Here is a 19,599-nt window from a genome sequence, read left to right on the forward strand (position 1 = left end):
TCTAGTCTATCTATCATCTCTATGCCTCTAGTCTATCTATCATCTCTATGCCTCTAGTCTATCTATCATCTCTATTCTATCTATCATCTCTATTCCTCTATGTATAATCTATTTTCCTCTACTCTATGTATCATCTATTTTCCTCTATTCTCTCTATCTATCATCTCTATTCCTTTATTCTTTCTATCATATCTATTCCTCTAGTCTATCATATCTATTCCTCTAGTCTATCATATCTATTCCTCTAGTCTATGTATAATCTCTATTCCTCTAGTCTATGTATAATCTCTATTCCTCTAGTCTATGTATAATCTCTATTCCTCTAGTCTATGTATAATCTCTATTCCTCTATTCTATCTATCATATCTATTCCTCTAGTCTATCTATCGTCTCTATTCCATCTATCATCTCTATTCCTCTATGTATAATCTATGTTCCTCTACTCTCTCTATGTATCATCTATTTTCCTCTGTTCTCTCTATCTATCATCTCTATTCCTCTATTCTATCTATCATATCTATTCCTCTATTCTATCATATCTATTCCTCTAGTCTATCATATATATTCCTCTAGTCTATCATATCTATTCCTCTAGTCTATCATCTCTATTCCTCTAGTCTATCTATCATCTCTATGCCTCTAGTCTATCTATCATCTCTATTCTATCTATCATCTCTATTCCTCTATGTATAATCTATTTTCCTCTACTCTATGTATCATCTATTTTCCTCTATTCTCTCTATCTATCATCTCTATTCCTTTATTCTTTCTATCATATCTATTCCTCTAGTCTATCATATCTATTCCTCTAGTCTATCATATCTATTCCTCTAGTCTATGTATAATCTCTATTCCTCTAGTCTATGTATAATCTCTATTCCTCTAGTCTATGTATAATCTCTATTCCTCTAGTCTATGTATAATCTCTATTCCTCTATTCTATCTATCATATCTATTCCTCTAGTCTATCTATCATCTCTATTCCATCTATCATCTCTATTCCTCTATGTATAATCTATGTTCCTCTACTCTCTCTATCTATCATCTCTATTCCTCTATTCTATCTATCATATCTATTCCTCTATTCTATCATATCTATTCCTCTAGTCTATCATATATATTCCTCTAGTCTATCATATCTATTCCTCTAGTCTATCATCTCTATTCCTCTAGTCTATGTATAATCTCTATTCCTCTAGTCTATGTATAATCTCTATTCCTCTATTCTATCTATCATATCTATTCCTCTAGTCTATCTATCATCTCTATTCCATCTATCATCTCTATTCCTCTATGTATAATCTATGTTCCTCTACTCTCTCTATCTATCATCTCTATTCCTCTATTCTATCTATCATATCTATTCCTCTATTCTATCATATCTATTCCTCTAGTCTATCATATATATTCCTCTAGTCTATCATATCTATTCCTCTAGTCTATCATCTCTATTCCTCTAGTCTATCTATCATCTCTATTCCTCTATTCTATCTATCATATCTATTCCTCTAGTCTATCATATCTATTCCTCTAGTCTATCTATCATCTCTATGCCTCTAGTCTATCTATCATCTATATCCCTCTATTCTATCTATCATCTCTATTCCTCTATGTATAATCTATTTTCCTCTACTCTATGTATCATCTATTTTCCTCTATTCTCTCTATCTATCATCTCTATTCCTCTATTCTTTCTATCATATCTATTCCTCTATTCTATCTATCATCTCTATTCCTCTATTCTATCTATCATATCTATTCCTCTAGTCTATCATATCTATTCCTCTAGTCTATCATATCTATTTCTCTAGTCTATGTATAATCTCTATTCCTCTAGTCTATGTATAATCTCTATTCCTCTAGTCTATGTATAATCTCTATTCCTCTATTCTATCTATCATCTCTATTCCTCTAGTCTTTCATATCTATTCCTCTAGTCTATCATATCTATTCCTCTAGTCTATCATATCTATTCCTCTAGTCTATCTATCATCTCTATGCCTCTAGTCTATCTATCATCTCTATGCCTCTAGTCTATCTATCATCTCTATTCTATCTATCATCTCTATTCCTCTATGTATAATCTATTTTCCTCTACTCTATGTATCATCTATTTTCCTCTATTCTCTCTATCTATCATCTCTATTCCTTTATTCTTTCTATCATATCTATTCCTCTAGTCTATCATATCTATTCCTCTAGTCTATCATATCTATTCCTCTAGTCTATGTATAATCTCTATTCCTCTAGTCTATGTATAATCTCTATTCCTCTAGTCTATGTATAATCTCTATTCCTCTAGTCTATGTATAATCTCTATTCCTCTATTCTATCTATCATATCTATTCCTCTAGTCTATCTATCGTCTCTATTCCATCTATCATCTCTATTCCTCTATGTATAATCTATGTTCCTCTACTCTCTCTATGTATCATCTATTTTCCTCTGTTCTCTCTATCTATCATCTCTATTCCTCTATTCTATCTATCATATCTATTCCTCTATTCTATCATATCTATTCCTCTAGTCTATCATATATATTCATCTAGTCTATCATATCTATTCCTCTAGTCTATCATCTCTATTCCTCTAGTCTATCTATCATCTCTATGCCTCTAGTCTATCTATCATCTCTATTCTATCTATCATCTCTATTCCTCTATGTATAATCTATTTTCCTCTACTCTATGTATCATCTATTTTCCTCTATTCTCTCTATCTATCATCTCTATTCCTTTATTCTTTCTATCATATCTATTCCTCTAGTCTATCATATCTATTCCTCTAGTCTATCATATCTATTCCTCTAGTCTATGTATAATCTCTATTCCTCTAGTCTATGTATAATCTCTATTCCTCTAGTCTATGTATAATCTCTATTCCTCTAGTCTATGTATAATCTCTATTCCTCTATTCTATCTATCATATCTATTCCTCTAGTCTATCTATCATCTCTATTCCATCTATCATCTCTATTCCTCTATGTATAATCTATGTTCCTCTACTCTCTCTATCTATCATCTCTATTCCTCTATTCTATCTATCATATCTATTCCTCTATTCTATCATATCTATTCCTCTAGTCTATCATATATATTCCTCTAGTCTATCATATCTATTCCTCTAGTCTATCATCTCTATTCCTCTAGTCTATCTATCATCTCTATTCCTCTATTCTATCTATCATCTCTATTCCTCTATTCTATCTATCATATCTATTCCTCTAGTCTATCATATCTATTCCTCTAGTCTATCTATCATCTCTATGCCTCTAGTCTATCTATCATCTATATCCCTCTATTCTATCTATCATCTCTATTCCTCTATGTATAATCTATTTTCCTCTACTCTATGTATCATCTATTTTCCTCTATTCTCTCTATCTATCATCTCTATTCCTCTATTCTTTCTATCATATCTATTCCTCTATTCTATCTATCATCTCTATTCCTCTATTCTATCTATCATATCTATTCCTCTAGTCTATCATATCTATTCCTCTAGTCTATCATATCTATTTCTCTAGTCTATGTATAATCTCTATTCCTCTAGTCTATGTATAATCTCTATTCCTCTAGTCTATGTATAATCTCTATTCCTCTATTCTATCTATCATATCTATTCCTCTAGTCTATCATATCTATTCCTCTAGTCTATCTATCATCTCTATTCCATCTATCATCTCTATTCCTCTATGTATAATCTATGTTCCTCTACTCTCTCTATGTATCATCTATTTTCCTCTATTCTCTCTATCTATCATCTCTATTCCTCTATTCTATCTATCATATCTATTCCTCTATTCTATCATATCTATTCCTCTAGTCTATCATATCTATTCCTCTAGTCTATCATATCTATTCCTCTAGTCTATCATCTCTATTCCTCTAGTCTATCTATCATCTCTATTCCTCTATTCTATCTATCATCTCTATTCCTCTATTCTATCTATCATATCTATTCCTCTAGTCTATCATATCTATTCCTGTAGTCTATCTATCATCTCTATTCCTCTAGTCTATGTATAATCTCTATTCCTCTAGTCTATGTATAATCTCTATTCCTCTATTCTATCTATAATCTCTATTCCTCTAGTCTATCTATCATCTCTTTTCCTCTACTCTATCTATCATCTCTATTCCTCTAGTCTATCATATCTATTCCTCTAGTCTATCTATCATCTCTATTCCTCTAGTCTATCTATCATCTCTATTCCATCTATCATCTCTATTCCTCTATGTATAATCTATGTTCCTCTACTCTCTCTATGTATCATCTATTTTCCTCTATTCTCTCTATCTATCATCTCTATTCCTCTATTCTATCTATCATATCTATTCCTCTATTCTATCATATCTATTCCTCTAGTCTATCATATCTATTCCTCTAGTCTATCATATCTATTCCTCTAGTCTATCATCTCTATTCCTCTAGTCTATCTATCATCTCTATTCCTCTATTCTATCTATCATCTCTATTCCTCTATTCTATCTATCATATCTATTCCTCTAGTCTATCATATCTATTCCTCTAGTCTATCTATCATCTCTATTCCTCTATGTATAATCTATTTTCCTCTACTGAATGTATCATCTATTTTCCTCTATTCTCTCTATCTATCATCTCTATTCCTCTATTCTATCTATCATATCTATTCCTCTAGTCTATCATATCTATTCCTCTAGTCTATCATATCTATTTCTCTAGTCTATGTATAATCTCTATTCCTCTAGTCTATGTATAATCTCTATTCCTCTAGTCTATGTATAATCTCTATTCCTCTATTCTATCTATCATATCTATTCCTCTAGTCTATCATATCTATTCCTCTAGTCTATCTATCATCTCTATTCCATCTATCATCTCTATTCCTCTATGTATAATCTATGTTCCTCTACTCTCTCTATGTATCATCTATTTTCCTCTATTCTCTCTATCTATCATCTCTATTCCTCTATTCTATCTATCATATCTATTCCTCTATTCTATCATATCTATTCCTCTAGTCTATCATATCTATTCCTCTAGTCTATCATATCTATTCCTCTAGTCTATCATATCTATTCCTCTAGTCTATCTATCATCTCTATTCCTCTAGTCGATCTATCATCTCTATTCCATCTATCATCTCTATTCCTCTATGTATAATCTATGTTCCTCTACTCTCTCTATGTATCATCTATTTTCCTCTATTCTCTCTATCTATCATCTCTATTCCTCTATTCTATCTATCATATCTATTCCTCTATTCTATCATATCTATTCCTCTAGTCTATCATATCTATTCCTCTAGTCTATCATATCTATTCCTCTAGTCTATCATCTCTATTCCTCTAGTCTATCTATCATCTCTATTCCTCTATTCTATCTATCATCTCTATTCCTCTATTCTATCTATCATATCTATTCCTCTAGTCTATCATATCTATTCCTCTAGTCTATCTATCATCTCTATTCCTCTATGTATAATCTATTTTCCTCTACTCTATGTATCATCTATTTTCCTCTATTCTCTCTATCTATCATCTCTATTCCTCTATTCTTTCTATCATCTCTATTCCTCTATTCTATCTATCATCTCTATTCCTCTATTCTATCTATCATATCTATTCCTCTAGTCTATCATATCTATTCCTCTAGTCTATCATATATATTTCTCTAGTCTATGTATAATCTCTATTCCTCTAGTCTATGTATAATCTCTATTCCTCTAGTCTATGTATAATCTCTATTCCTCTATTCTATCTATCATATCTATTCCTCTAGTCTATCATATCTATTCCTCTAGTCTATCTATCATCTCTATTCCATCTATCATCTCTATTCCTCTATGTATAATCTATGTTCCTCTACTCTCTCTATGTATCATCTATTTTCCTCTATTCTCTCTATCTATCATCTCTATTCCTCTATTCTATCTATCATATCTATTCCTCTATTCTATCATATCTATTCCTCTAGTCTATCATATCTATTCCTCTAGTCTATCATATCTATTCCTCTAGTCTATCATCTATATTCCTCTAGTCTATCTATCATCTCTATTCCTCTATTCTATCTATCATCTCTATTCCTCTATTCTATCTATCATATCTATTCCTCTAGTCTATCATATCTATTCCTCTAGTCTATCTATCATCTCTATTCCTCTAGTCTATGTATAATCTCTATTCTTCTAGTCTATGTATAATCTCTATTCCTCTAGTCTATGTATAATCTCTATTCCTCTAGTCTATGTATAATCGCTATTCCTCTATTCTATCTATAATCTATATTCCTCTAGTCTATGCATAATCTCTTTTCCTCTACTCTCTCTATGTATAATCTCTATTCCTCTAGTCTATCATATCTATTCCTCTATTCTATGTATAATCTCTATTCCTCTAGTCTATGTATAATCTCTTTTCTTCTACTCTCTCTCTCTCTCTATCATTTATTTTCCTCTAGTCTCTCTGTCTGTCATCTCTTTTCCTCTCTCTTCGATATCACATTAGTCTGACTAGTGGATGCTCTCCTCTCCCCCTGTTCTCCTTATCATCTCTCACTCCTCAGTCTGTAATTATCTTGTGTTCTCTTTCTCTCCTTTAAATGCAGCTTTTCCCTTCTTTCACTTCATCTGGGTCCATCTCTCAACCCCCTCGCTCAATTCAAGGGGCTTTATTGGCATGGGAAACATATGTTAACATATGTAAGCAAGTGATGTAGATAATATGCAAAAGTGAAATAAACAATACAAATTAACAGTAAACATTTAACATACAGAAGTTTCAAAAGAATAAAGAAATTATAAATGTGATATTATGTATATATACAGTGTTGAAACAATGTACAAAAGGGAAAATAAATAAGCAAAAATTTGGGTTGTATTTACAATGGTGTTTGTTCTTCACTGGTTGCCCTTTTCTTGTCTCTTTTGGTGAAAGAGATCTGTCTCTCACTCCCTCTCCCCCTCTTTACCTCCCCCTCCCCCGCATATCGCTCTTCCACACGCCGCTGTCCCTCTCTTTATCTTTGGTATATGGTATATGGTATATGTCTCTCCTTATCTCTTTCTCTATCTCCCTCCTTCTCCCCGCCCCTTTCCCACTCATACCTCTCTAGCTGTGTTCCTCGCCCAATCTGTTTTGTTCTTAGACTTTGCTAAATTGTTAGCGATAATTGTGTGTCTCTGTGTTTAAGTGTGTGACTCAAAGCCATTTGAATAATCAAAATCCCCTCCCTCACTGCCACCTTCTCCCCCTTCTCTCTCTCTCTCTCTCTCTCTCTCTCTCTCTCTCTCTCTCTCTCTCTCTCTCTCTCTCTCTCTCTCCCTCCCTCCCTCCCCAGGTGTGGAGGAGACAAGCTGTGTGCCCAGGCCTCAGTGTCCCAGTGAGTGTACTTGTTTGGAGACCGTGGTACGCTGCAGTAACAAACACCTCCGTACATTGCCCAAAGGCATCCCCAGAAACGTCACCGAGCTGTGAGTTCCTCCGCAGAATATCAAACATTTCAATTATAAAATGTTTGTGATGAAATCAGGTTTAACTTTATGGACATGAGCAGATTGTAGCATTGTAGTCAAGACAGAAAGATAGAGACAGGCAGAAAGAGAGAGATGGACAGAAAGAGAGAGATAGGCAGAAAGAGAGAGATAGGCAGAAAGAGAGAGATAGGCAGAAAGAGAGAGATAGGCAGAAAGAGAGAGATAGGCAGAAAGAGAGAGATAGACAGAAAGAGAGAGATAGACAGAAAGAGAGAGATGGACAGAAAGAGAGAGATAGGCAGAAAGAGAGAGATAGACAGAAAGAGAGAGATGGACAGAAAGAGAGAGATGGACAGAAAGAGAGAGATAGGCAGAAAGAGAGAGATGGAAAGAAAGAGAGAGATAGGCAGAAAGAGAGAGATAGGCAGAAAGAGAGAGATAGGCAGAAAGAGCGAGATGGACAGAAAGAGAGAGATAGACAGAAAGAGAGAGATGGACAGAAAGAGAGAGATAGACATAAAGAGAGAGATAGACATAAAGAGAGAGATGGACAGAAAGAGAGAGATAGGCAGAAAGAGAGAGATAGGCAGAAAGAGAGAGATAGACAGAAAGAGAGAGATAGACAGAAAGAGAGAGATAGGCAGAAAGAGAGAGATAGACAGAAAGAGAGAGATAGACAGAAAGAGAGAGATAGGCAGAAAGAGAGAGATAGACAGAAAGAGAGAGATAGACAGAAAGAGAGAGATAGGCAGAAAGAGAGAGATAGACAGAAAGAGAGAGATAGACAGAAAGAGAGAGATGGACAGAAAGAGAGAGATAGACAGAAAGAGAGAGATGGACAGAAAGAGAGAGATGGACAGAAAGAGAGAGATAGACAGAAAGAGAGGAACGTGTTGTAGTTGTTCTCTCAGACATTCCTGTCTGCTCCCAGCGGCCCCCAGGCCTAACACTGATGTCACTCTCTCTATGAGTGGTACCCAGCAGCAAGAGAACATTTTAATGAGAAAGTTTTGTTGGGATGGGTCTGAACTTTCCTCCACTTCTCCACGGGGTACACACACACACACACACACACACACACACACACACACACCCACACACACATTGTCATTGTCGTAGCAGGTGTGACCAGGTGTCCCATGCTTTTATCTGAGAGTGTGCTGCTCCAACACTGTCATTAATGAAACTACTGTAACCCTTGCAGACACACACACACACACACACACACACACACACACACACAGTCTTTAACCATCTAACGCTCCACCGTTATTACTCCATGCCCCCACCTCTCAACACACACACACACTGTCATTACCCCATCACCTTCACCTTCGTGGGGGCCTCTTTGCCCTCAGGGCAACATAGAACAATAGCAGAAGACCTCAATGTTCCAGTAGAGATTTATGTGGGGGGTGGGAGTGTGTCCATGGTAGTTACACTCTTTTCCCTTTGACAGCAGAGGGAGAGAAAGATAGTTAGAGAGGGGTGTGGGTGGAGGAGTGGTGAGGGGGAGATAGGTAGAGAGGGTGTGGGTGGAGGCAGGGGAGGGGAGGGTGGAGAAGATAGGTAGAGAGGGGTGTGGGTTGAGGAGATAGGTATAGAGGGGTGTGGGTGGAGGCAGAGGAGGGTTGAGGAGATAGGTATAGGGATGTGTGGGTGGAGGCAGGGTGGAGGGGATAGGTATAGAGGGGTGTGGGTGGAGGCAGGGGAGGGTGGAAGAGATAGGTATAGAGGGGTGTGGGTGGAGGTAGGGTGGAGGAGATAGGTGTAGAGGGGTGTGGGTGGAGGCAGGGGAGGGTGGAGGAGATAGGTTTAGGGATGCATGGGTGGAGGCAGGGTGGAGGAGATAGGTGTAGAGGGGTGTGGGTGGAGAGCAGGGGAGGGTGGAGGAGATAGGTGTAGAGGGGTGTGGGTGGAGGCAGGGGAGGGTGGAAGAGATATGTAGAGAGGGGTGTGGGTGGAGGCAGGGGAGGGTGGAGGAGATGGGTAGAGAGGGTTGTGGGTGGAGGCAGGGGAGGGTGGAGGAGATAGGTAGAGAGGGGTGTTGGTGGAGGCAGGGGAGGGTGGAGGAGATAGGTAGAGAGGGGTGTGGGTGGAGGCAGAGGAAAGGAGATAGTTAGAGGGGTGTGGAAGGAGAGCAGGGTGGAGGAGATAGGTAGAGAGGGGTGTGGGTGGAGGAAGGGGAGGGTGCAGGAAATAGGTAGAGAGGGGTGTGGGTGGAGGCAGGGTGGAGGAGATAGTTAGAGGGTGTGGAAGGAGAGCAGGGTGGAGGAGATAGGTAGAGAGGGGTGAGGGTGGAGGCAGGGTGGAGGAGATAGGTAGAGAGGGGTGTGGGTGGAGGCAGGGTGGAGGAGATAGGTAGAGAGGGGTGTGGAAGGAGAGCAGGGTGGAGGAGATAGGTAGAGAGGGGTGAGGGTGGAGGCAGGGTGGAGGAGATAGGTAGAGAGGGGTGTGGGTGGAGGAGTGGTGGGACAGTGCTACTATCTGACAGGGGGTTGTTAGGGTTAGTGGTCTGGCCGTTCTCTCTCTGTGGCTTTAGAAAGGCTGAGCTCTGAATGCTGCCATTTCACACAAGTATTAAATGCTGAATGTCTGTCTGTCTCTGCACAGGTATCTAGACGGGAACCAGTTCAGTGTGGTGCCAAAGGAACTGTCTACCTTCAAATACCTCCAGTTAGTGTGAGTGTGTCTTCCTGACCAGCCTTTATATTTACCTGGTGTTATTTGTCAGTGTGTAATTTAACAGTGTGTTCTGTCTCTTCCAGAGACCTGAGTAACAACAAGATCAACTCTCTAACCAACTCTTCATTCTCCAACATGAGTCAGCTCACCACACTGTAAGCACTGATCAGTCCACCTGTCCACTATGAGAGCACTGAACACTTAATCACAACTCTCTGCTTTTCCAGGATCTGTTTTAACATGAGGGATTGATGACACGGTATAATCTCTGTTTCTTCTCATTCCAGGATCCTGAGTTACAACTCTCTGCGCTGCATCCCCAGTCTGGCCTTTGGTGGACTACGTTCCCTTCGACTACTGTGAGCACCTTCTCCTATCCCATCTCTGTGTGCATGCCTGTGGGGGGGGGGGTGTTTTTGTACATGTGGGGGGGGGGGGGGTGTATGTGTTCATGTACTGTTGAGAATTGTAGAGTGACTCCAGTGAAGCTGTTCTGGACACTATAAACAGCTAGGGCATCTCAGAAGACACACACCACCCAGCCCAGCCCAGTCCAGTCCAGCCCAGTCTAGCCCTAACACCTCTTATCCTACAAACATCCATATTCAAGTCTTGTCCTGTACTTTCTACATGGTAGTGAAAGACGGTTGAGGAGGTTTTGGTGATCAGGCTGCAAAAAACGTTCAACTTGTTAGTAAAATAATTTTCCATTTAGGTTTTTGTGGGTTATTGTCTATGTGAAGTTGCATGTCAGCACTCGGTTTATCATAGCTTCACGTTAGTTTGTTAAGTGTTCTTTGTTTAATTAAAAGAATAATGTATTCTTATCACGCTGCGCCTTGGTCTCCTCATGACGACGTGACAATAGCTAGCCATCGGTTACACCAGCCTAATCTCGGGAGTTGATAGGCTTGAAGTCATAAACAGCGCTAGGATTCAAGCATTGCGAAGAACTGCTGGCAAACGCAGGAAAGTGCTGTTTGTATGAATGCTTACGAGCCTGCTGCTGCCTACCATCGCTCAGTCAGACTGCTCTATCAAATCATAGACTTAATTATAACATAACAACACACAGAAATACGAGCCTTTGGTCATTAAAATGGTTGAATCCGGAAACTATCATCTCGACAACAAGACGTTTATTCTTTCAGTGAAATACGGAACCATTCGGTTCTGCATATACCCTGACTCTGCGTGCAATGAACGCAAGAGAAGTGACACAATTTCACCTGGTTAATATTGCCTGCTAACCTGGATTTCTTTTAGCAAAATATGCAGGTTTAAAAATATATACTTCTGCGTATTGATTTTAAGAAATGCATTGGTGTTTATGGTTAGGTACAGTCGTGCAACGATTGTGCTTTTTTTCGCAAATGCGCTTTTGTTAAATCATCCCCCGTTTGGCGAAGTTGGCTGTCTTTGTTAGGAAGAAATAGTCTTCACAGAGTTTGCAACAAGCCAGGTTAGCAGGCAATATTAACTAAATATGCAGGTTTAAAAATATATACTTGTGTATTGATTTTAAGAAAGGCATTGATGTTTATGGTTAGGTACACATTGGAGCAACGACAGTCCTTTTTCGCGAATAAGCACCGCGTCGATTTAGTGCAATGCAGGACATGCTAGATAAACTAGTAATATCATCAACCATGTGTAGTTATAACTAGTGATTATGATTGATTGATTGTTTTTTATAAGATAAGTTTAATGCTAGCTAGCAACTTACCTTGGCTTCTACTGCATTCGCGTAACAGGCAGTCTCCTCGTGGAGTGCAATGTAATCGGGTGGTTAGAGCGTTGGACTAGTTAACTGTAAGGTTGCAAGATTGAATCCCCGAACTGACAAGGTAAAAATCTGTCATTCTGCCCCTGAACAAGGCAGTTAACCCACCGTTCCTTGGCCGTCAGTGTAAATAGGAATGTGTTCTTAACTGACTTGCCTACTTAAATAAAGGATAAATAAAGGTGTAAAAAAAATACAAAATCGGCCAAATCAGCCAAATCAGCGTCCAAAAATACCGATTTCCGATTGTTATGAAAACTTTAAATCGGCCCTAATTAATCGGCCATTACGATTTATCAGTCTACCTCTAATTACTAATACATGATGTTTCACTAATGGTAGTAAACTTTGGATCAGCGCGTCTGCAAACATTTTGCCTAAGTGACTGTACATGGAATGAACTGAGGGATGATGCAAGTCTGCTCTGCTGCCAACGATACAGTCACTCCTTTACTCCAACTGTAATTGAAACAGCAACGTTATGGGAGAGAGAGACAAAGGAGAGACCTAGCCAAAATATGTCTGGCCCGGTGGATAGAGGGAGAGAAGTGAGGGAGGGAGGGAGAGATGTGGGGTGAGAGAGAGAAAGGGAGAGATGGGAAACAGTGAAGCCTAGGCCAAGTTGTCACTGTTCCTCTCTATCAATTTGGGGAAACTAAAAAGCCATCTGCTGTGTACAACGGCTCAATGGAGAGAGAGAGAGAGAGAGAGAGAGAGAGAGAGAGAGAGAGCGAGAGAGAGAGAGAGAGAGAGAGAGAGAGAGAGAGAGAGAGAGAGAGCGAGAGAGAGAGAGAGAGAGAGAGAGAGAGAGAGCCAGAGACAGATGGAGAGGTTCTTATTATGGGCTGTATGCAATGGAGTGTGTGAGCTTGAATCTTATTTACAACACGAGACTTTGCCCTGTTAGCCCTTTTAGCTAAAGCTAACGCAAGTCTTCAAGCCTCAAGTCAAGGTTGCATATCAGGGAGCTAACACAAGTCTTCAAGCCTCAAGTCAAGGTTACATATCAGGGAGCTAACACAAGTCTTCAAGCCTCAAGTCAAGGTTACATATCAGGGAGCTAACACAAGTCTTCAAGCCTCAAGTCAAGGTTACATATCAGGGAGCTAACACAAGTCTTCAAGCCTCAAGTCAAGGTTACATATCAGGGAGCTAACACAAGTCTTCAAGCCTCAAGTCAAGGTTACTTATCAGGGAGCTAACACAAGTCTTCAAGCCTCAAGTCAAGGTTACATATCAGGGAGCTAACACAAGTCTTCAAGCCTCAATTCAAGGTTGCATATCAGGGAGCTAACACAAGTCTTCAAGCCTCAAGTCAAGGTTACTTATCAGGAAGCTAACACAAGTCTTCAAGCCTCAAGTCAAGGTTACATATCAGGGAGCTAACACAAGTCTTCAAGCCTCAAGTCAAGGTTACTTATCAGGGAGCTAACACAAGTCTTCAAGCCTCAAGTCAAGGTTACATATCAGGGAGCTAACACAAGTCTTCAAGCCTCAAGTCAAGGTTACTTATCAGGGAGCTAACACAAGTCTTCAAGCCTCAAGTCAAGGTTACATATCAGGGAGCTAACACAAGTCTTCAAGCCTCAAGTCAAGGTTTATTATCAGGGAGCTAACACAAGTCTTCAAGCCTCAAGTCAAGGTTACATATCAAGGATTAACACAAGTCTTCAAGCCTCAGGTCAAGGTTACATATCAGGGAGCTAACACAAGTCTTCAAGCCTCAAGTCAAGGTTACTTATCAGGAAGCTAACACAAGTCTTCAAGCCTCAAGTCAAGGTTACTTATCAGGGAGCTAACACAAGTCTTCAAGCCTCAAGTCAAGGTTACTTATCAGGGAGCTAACACAAGTCTTCAAGCCTCAAGTCAAGGTTACTTATCATGCAAATGCAGTTCAGCAGCAGACTTGTCAGACTTCCAAGTGTTTTACCAGGCAGTCTTTCACTGCTTACAACAAAGAACTACACAAAGCTGCTTTTTACTGCAAAATAAGAGTCAGCCTCCATGATCATTAGGAAACACAAAGCCTTGGTCCTGTTTTTACCAGCAGAATCAGGGTGCAGCTGAATGATCATTAGTTCATACTGTATTTCAGCTCCCAGCCACTGGCTTTGATCTTAATGAAGCTATATGACCGTGACTCCTGGTACATTTCACTCACGCGCCATATAAGTCTGCTTCATTTGTAACTTATACCCTATGTCAGTATGCAGACACCCCCTCGCACACACATGAACACACACACTCCTCCTCTCTGTCTAGGACCACCCTATTGTCTCAGTTGAACAGGAGTCAGAAATGAAACAGAATACTTTGATGTCTTTACTGCTGGTCTGATCAATCAAATCCCTCCTATAAAATGTCAATTGGTACCTGGCTCTTTCTTTTCTGAAAGGGAGGAGGGATAGAGAGGCTGAGACAGAAAGTGTCTCAGGCCAGACGTTTAATAGTTTTAACTGTAAGACTCTAAAAGGGGTTCAGAGTTCAAAGTTGGCAGGTTTTAGTGTCCCCTTCACAGAAAGCACACTGAGGTGCCAAAAGTTTCATTATAACACACACACACACACAAACACACACACACCCCTTCAGCTTTACAGACTAGTAAAGACATTTAGGAATCATTAGTGAACGCAGCTTCAAACAGGCTAAGGGTCTGGGTATGGCATGGATGTGGTTTGGGGTGTGTGTGTGTGTGCGTGCGTGTGTGTGTGCGTGTGTGTGTGTGTGCGCGCGAATGTGTGTGTGTGCGTATATGCGTGTGTGTGTCTGTGCCTGTGTATGATGTTTATTGTGGTTTTGGATAAGGATTAATAAGCTGCTAATTGGCCTGCTGGGTATTGTGTGTGTGTGTGCATGTGTGTGCGTGTGTGTGTGTGTGTGTGTGTGTGTGTGTGTGTGTGTGTGTGTGTGTGTGTGTGTGTGTGTGTGTTGGGTATTAGGTGTGTGTGTGTGTGTGTGTGTGACGTGTGTGTGTTGGGTATTAGGTGTGTGTGTGTGTGTGTGTGTGTGTGTGTGTGTGTGTGTGTGTGTGTGTGTGTGTGTGTGTGTGTGTTGGGTATTAGGTATTAGGTGTAAAGGGAGTGTGTCAAGACAGCGCCAGAGTGTGGCCAAGAAGTGTGGGGTGAGAAAGAGAAATTGAGAGAAAAAGAAAGAGAGATTTCTGAGGTAAAGGAAGAGACATGAAAAGGGAGGCCAGGAGAGCAGTGTGCCGGTGTGTTTAGTAAAGATCATGTTTCTGTATCAGAGACTCCCTGGCTCCTCTCATCTCTCTCTCTCTGAGACAGTGCTACTGGCCAACTGCCCACTGCAAATCTTTCCCCCTCACCCCTAACCCCCTGCCTTGGTAAGGGGTATTCAGTCAGCCGGGGCTATAGCATATGAGGGTTAGAGTGGATACATTAAAGGAGTGTACAGAGCTAAATAGGGGTTAGTACAGTACATGTTCTATCTTAATTTGACCATGTTTCTCACAACAGGAAAATAATCCTATAGAAACAGGAAATGTGAATTATTATGTGGATTGTAATTAATGAACACTTTTGTAGGGGTACATTTCTGGGATACATCAAGTCTGCCACTTTAAAGTGGAAATGACAAACATTAGAAGGCTTTTAAAAACTAGAATACCTAACAATTTGTATTTTATGCCGCGCAGGAAAATGTGCTTCAACAATAGTGATCAAATTAAGATAGCACATCTGTACTGAACAGGAAGGTATAGTAATAGTTTGGTCAGTAGCCAAGGGTATTAGAAGTAGGTATCTGGGCTTCAGCCAAAGAGACTGAGACTGTTGTTAATGTCCTGACAAAATAGTACAGCCATATTATTTTACTGCCATTAAAGCCCTGTGTTTACTGCCATTAAGCCTTGTGTGTGTGTGTGTGTGTGTGTGTGTGTGTGTGTGTGTGTGTGTGTGTGTGTGTGTGTGTGTGCGTGTGTGCGTGTGTGCGTGCGTGCGTGCGTGCGTGCGTGCGTGCGTGTGCTTTGTTTTTACACTGCTGCTACTCGCTGTTTATTATCTATGCATAGTCACTTTACAAATGACCTCGACTAAATTACCTCGCACATATATAGCCTCGTTATTGTTATGCCATTTTCTTGAGTCGCTTTTTAATTTGATTTGATTTTTTTACTTTAGTTTATTTTGTAAATATTTTCTTAACTCTATTTCTTGAACTGCGTTGTTGGTTAAGGGCTTGTAAGTTTGCATTTCACTGTAAGGTCTACACCTGTTGTATTCGGCATATGTGACAAATCAAATTTGACTTGATATCTATCGGTTAGCGCAGTGGCTCGTCACCCAATCATTAAAGGACGAGGAAGGAAGCAGCCCTGGCACTGGGACTCTGACAGACCCCTTCTCCCCATCACCCCCCACTCCAGGCAGCAAATCAAAATCAAATCAAAGTTTATTGGGCGAGTACATAGATTTGCAGATGTTATCGCAGGTGCAGCAAAATGCTATTACTGCACTGTTTCTAACAGTAATACCTAACAATAAAAATAGATAGAAATACACACATAATCCATAAAAAAAATAAAAAAATAGAAGTTATATAGGATGAGCCATGACTAGAATACATTATATATCCTGAGTGTACAAAACATTATGAACACCTGCTCTTTCCATGACATAGACTGACCAGATGAATCCAGGTGAAACCTATGATCCCTTATTTATGTAACTTGTTAATTCCACTTCAACTCAATATTAGGAAACTATTCTTAATGTTTTGTGCACTCAGTGTACATATAAAGTGGGTAAAACAGTATGTAAACATTATTAAAGTGACCAGTGTTCAACTCTGTACATAGGGCAGCAGTCTCTCAGGTGCAGGGTGAGTACCGGGTGGTAGCCGGCTACAACAGTCACTAAGAACTGTTCAGAAGTCCTAACTCCCCCTTCGCTCACTCACAGACCCCCCTCATCGACCCTCATTGCCCCCCTTTAGCTGTCAGAACCCTACCACCCTGTCTGGTAATCTCAGCCTAGGCACTCTGCTCAGTACTCAGTTCAGTAACCCAACACCAGCCACTCTGGATTCCACTGCAGCCCTATGTCTGTCTCTGCCAGCCAGCCCTGAGCCCCACATAGCAGACATAGAGCCAACCTTTCCCCTGCCCAGACCTGCTGCAGAGAAACAGACAGTAAAGCTGCAGTCATTAGAGAGAGAAGTGTAGCTAACTGATTCACACGGGAGCTCTCTCCATGCACTCCTCTTTCCCTGTAGACCTCAGGGTCTCTGCAACTGTAATTCTAACATAACGACCCTGCATTGTCTGACTACAGAAACTTCTGAACAAATCTCGACACAGTCGACTTTATCAAAATGTGATCTGACATTTAGGCTGTTTGAACAGAACGGTGTGAGCAGATCTAGATGATCCTAATCACCTCCCACTCTGTCTGTCGTCTCTAAGGTCTCTCCATGGCAACGAGATCTCCGAGCTTCCTGACGGCATCTTCAGTGACGTGGCCTCTCTGTCTCACCTGTGAGTACACACACGCACCGGAGCATGCCCAATACACTCAAACAGACACACATGCATACACCTTTCACACACACGAAGAAGTACACACACAAATATTCATCATACACACTCTTCTAAAGCAACACCAGTATCAATAAAACATATCACATATAAACAGAAGCATCTTGTTTGGCACCATCTGCTTTCCCCTACTGTACCACCCACTTTCTGAAGACTAGCCACACACACTTACCCACACACTTACCCACTCACACACACACACACATGTTTACACACTTAGGCACACACGCACACTTACGCATTTACACACACACACACTTATGCACTTACACACACAAACTTACGCACTTACCCACCAAACAGCTCTAGTGACAGACTACTGTTAGCCACCATCCCCCTGACACACACACTACCAGCCCAGACCACCTCTGTGTGTGTGTGTGTCAGGGGGATGGTGGCTAACAGTAGTCCGTCACTAGAGCTGTTTGGTGGGCTTTACATCCGCTGAACTCCCCTGGTCAGCCACAGAGCTGCGGTGATGCTACACACCCCTCCACTGTGACGTCACCGAAACAAACACACACCGTGTAGGTTTCATAACATTCTTCGCAGTCTGTGGGCTTTGTAGGGAGGTGTGTGTGTGTGTGTGTGTGTGTGTGTGTGTGTGTGTGTGTGTGTGTGTGTGTGTGTGTGTGTGTGTGTGTGTGTGTGTGTGTGTGTGTGTGTGTGTGTGTGTGTGTGTGTGTGTGTGTGTGTGTGTGGTAGCATTCGTGTCCATCAGCATGTTTGTGTGTGGTTGTATGTAACTTTGGGAGGTTGAAGCAGGTCTTTACTCCCAGTGGGGTCCAGGTTGTCTGTCATGTCAAAGCCATCAGCTGTAAATCAATAGGTCTATCCATGTCAGGAGCACAGAGGGCAAGGGAGGAGAGAGGGATGGAGAAGAGGAAATAAGACGACAGAAGAGAGTGCTGTGAAGAGAAGGAGAGAGGAATGGGAGGGGTATACAAGGGAGGATAAGAAGAAGAAAGGGTAGAGAGAGGAGAGATAATGCAGGGAGGTAAAGAGAGAAAGATCTAGAGAAGCTTGTGGGGGTTCCTTGTCTTTGTCTATCATTGATCCACAGTCAAGTGCCTTTCATGTTAGCAGATGTCAGATATCAGCTATTGGACTGGCTTGAAACACGAGCCTGTGGTTCTGGGTAATGAAGCAGCATCGATCAGGCAGTGTGTGTGACTGTGCGTCACTGTGCCTGCATGCATGTTTTTTCACAGCATTGATTCAGAAGTAGCCATGACTAGTTGTGTTAAGTTCCCTTTTAGCAACTCAATAACTCCCCCTTTGTCTACACTTTGTATCAACAATTCAACGACATTTGTTCTCCTTTTTCTACTTTCAAATGCCCCCCCCCCAAGTATGTCAAATAACTTATCCAACAGCAATGTAATCAGAGATAGCGTTCTGCAAACCTTTCAAGAAGCAGAGGTATAGCTTGTTGGTCCTTTCTAGAAGAGAGAGACTAAGGGGAATTTTCTGACCAGCCTGATTGACAGCCTGAATAGCCAACATCTGACTTTTTCCCATAACTAACCCTAACCTTAACATCTATAACTGACCTTCACCTTCACCTTACCCTAACCGTAACCAAACCCCTAACTTTAACCCTAAACCTAAGCATACCCTTAACCTAATTTTAACCAATTTGAAAATTAAGTATGGTTTCTTTTTCTAGAAGTACTGTGCCTTAACAGTTGAGAATGTAGTTCTCTGTGTTATCTGAAGGACAGGAGAGACACCTGCTGGTCAGATAGTGCCACTACATCTAGTGAACCTCAGCCTTCATGAGACTCTGAGACTCATCCTTATTTCTGCCATGTTTAATTGATTGATTAATTCCTCAAGGTGATTGATACCAACCCTCTGACTGTCCCTGACCCTTAACCTCTGACCCCTTTATCTCAGGGCAATTGGTGCTAACCCTCTGTACTGTGACTGCCGTCTACGCTGGCTGTCTGATTGGGTGAAGACGGGATACAAGGAGCCTGGCATCGCCCGCTGTGCCGGACCGACGGGCATGGAGGGCAAGCTGCTGCTCACCACCCCTGCCAAGAAGTTTGAGTGCCACGGTGAGATGGATTCATTCATTTAGTTTGATAAGAAACCAGAGGTGCTGTTAGC

The 19,599-nt window shown here is 40.7% G+C and overlaps 1 protein-coding gene across 4 annotated transcripts in view; it reads left to right on the forward strand.

Moving 5' to 3' along the window:
• LOC115113850 (slit homolog 1 protein-like) overlaps positions 1-19,599 on the forward strand; it is a 202,750-nt gene that overhangs the window by 171,998 nt on the left and 11,153 nt on the right. For all 4 annotated transcript variants that reach the window (XM_065012727.1, XM_065012729.1, XM_065012728.1 and 1 more), the window contains exons 21-26: positions 7,327-7,459; positions 10,076-10,144; positions 10,231-10,302; positions 10,435-10,506; positions 17,353-17,424; positions 19,384-19,547. In XM_065012727.1, coding sequence (XP_064868799.1) covers positions 7,327-7,459; positions 10,076-10,144; positions 10,231-10,302; positions 10,435-10,506; positions 17,353-17,424; positions 19,384-19,547 — 582 coding nt within the window. The remainder of the gene's footprint in view (positions 1-7,326; positions 7,460-10,075; positions 10,145-10,230; positions 10,303-10,434; positions 10,507-17,352; positions 17,425-19,383; positions 19,548-19,599) is intronic.

Source organism: Oncorhynchus nerka, linkage group LG28 (assembly GCF_034236695.1).
Source record: "Oncorhynchus nerka isolate Pitt River linkage group LG28, Oner_Uvic_2.0, whole genome shotgun sequence".
In the NCBI taxonomy this organism is placed as follows: domain Eukaryota; kingdom Metazoa; phylum Chordata; class Actinopteri; order Salmoniformes; family Salmonidae; genus Oncorhynchus; species Oncorhynchus nerka.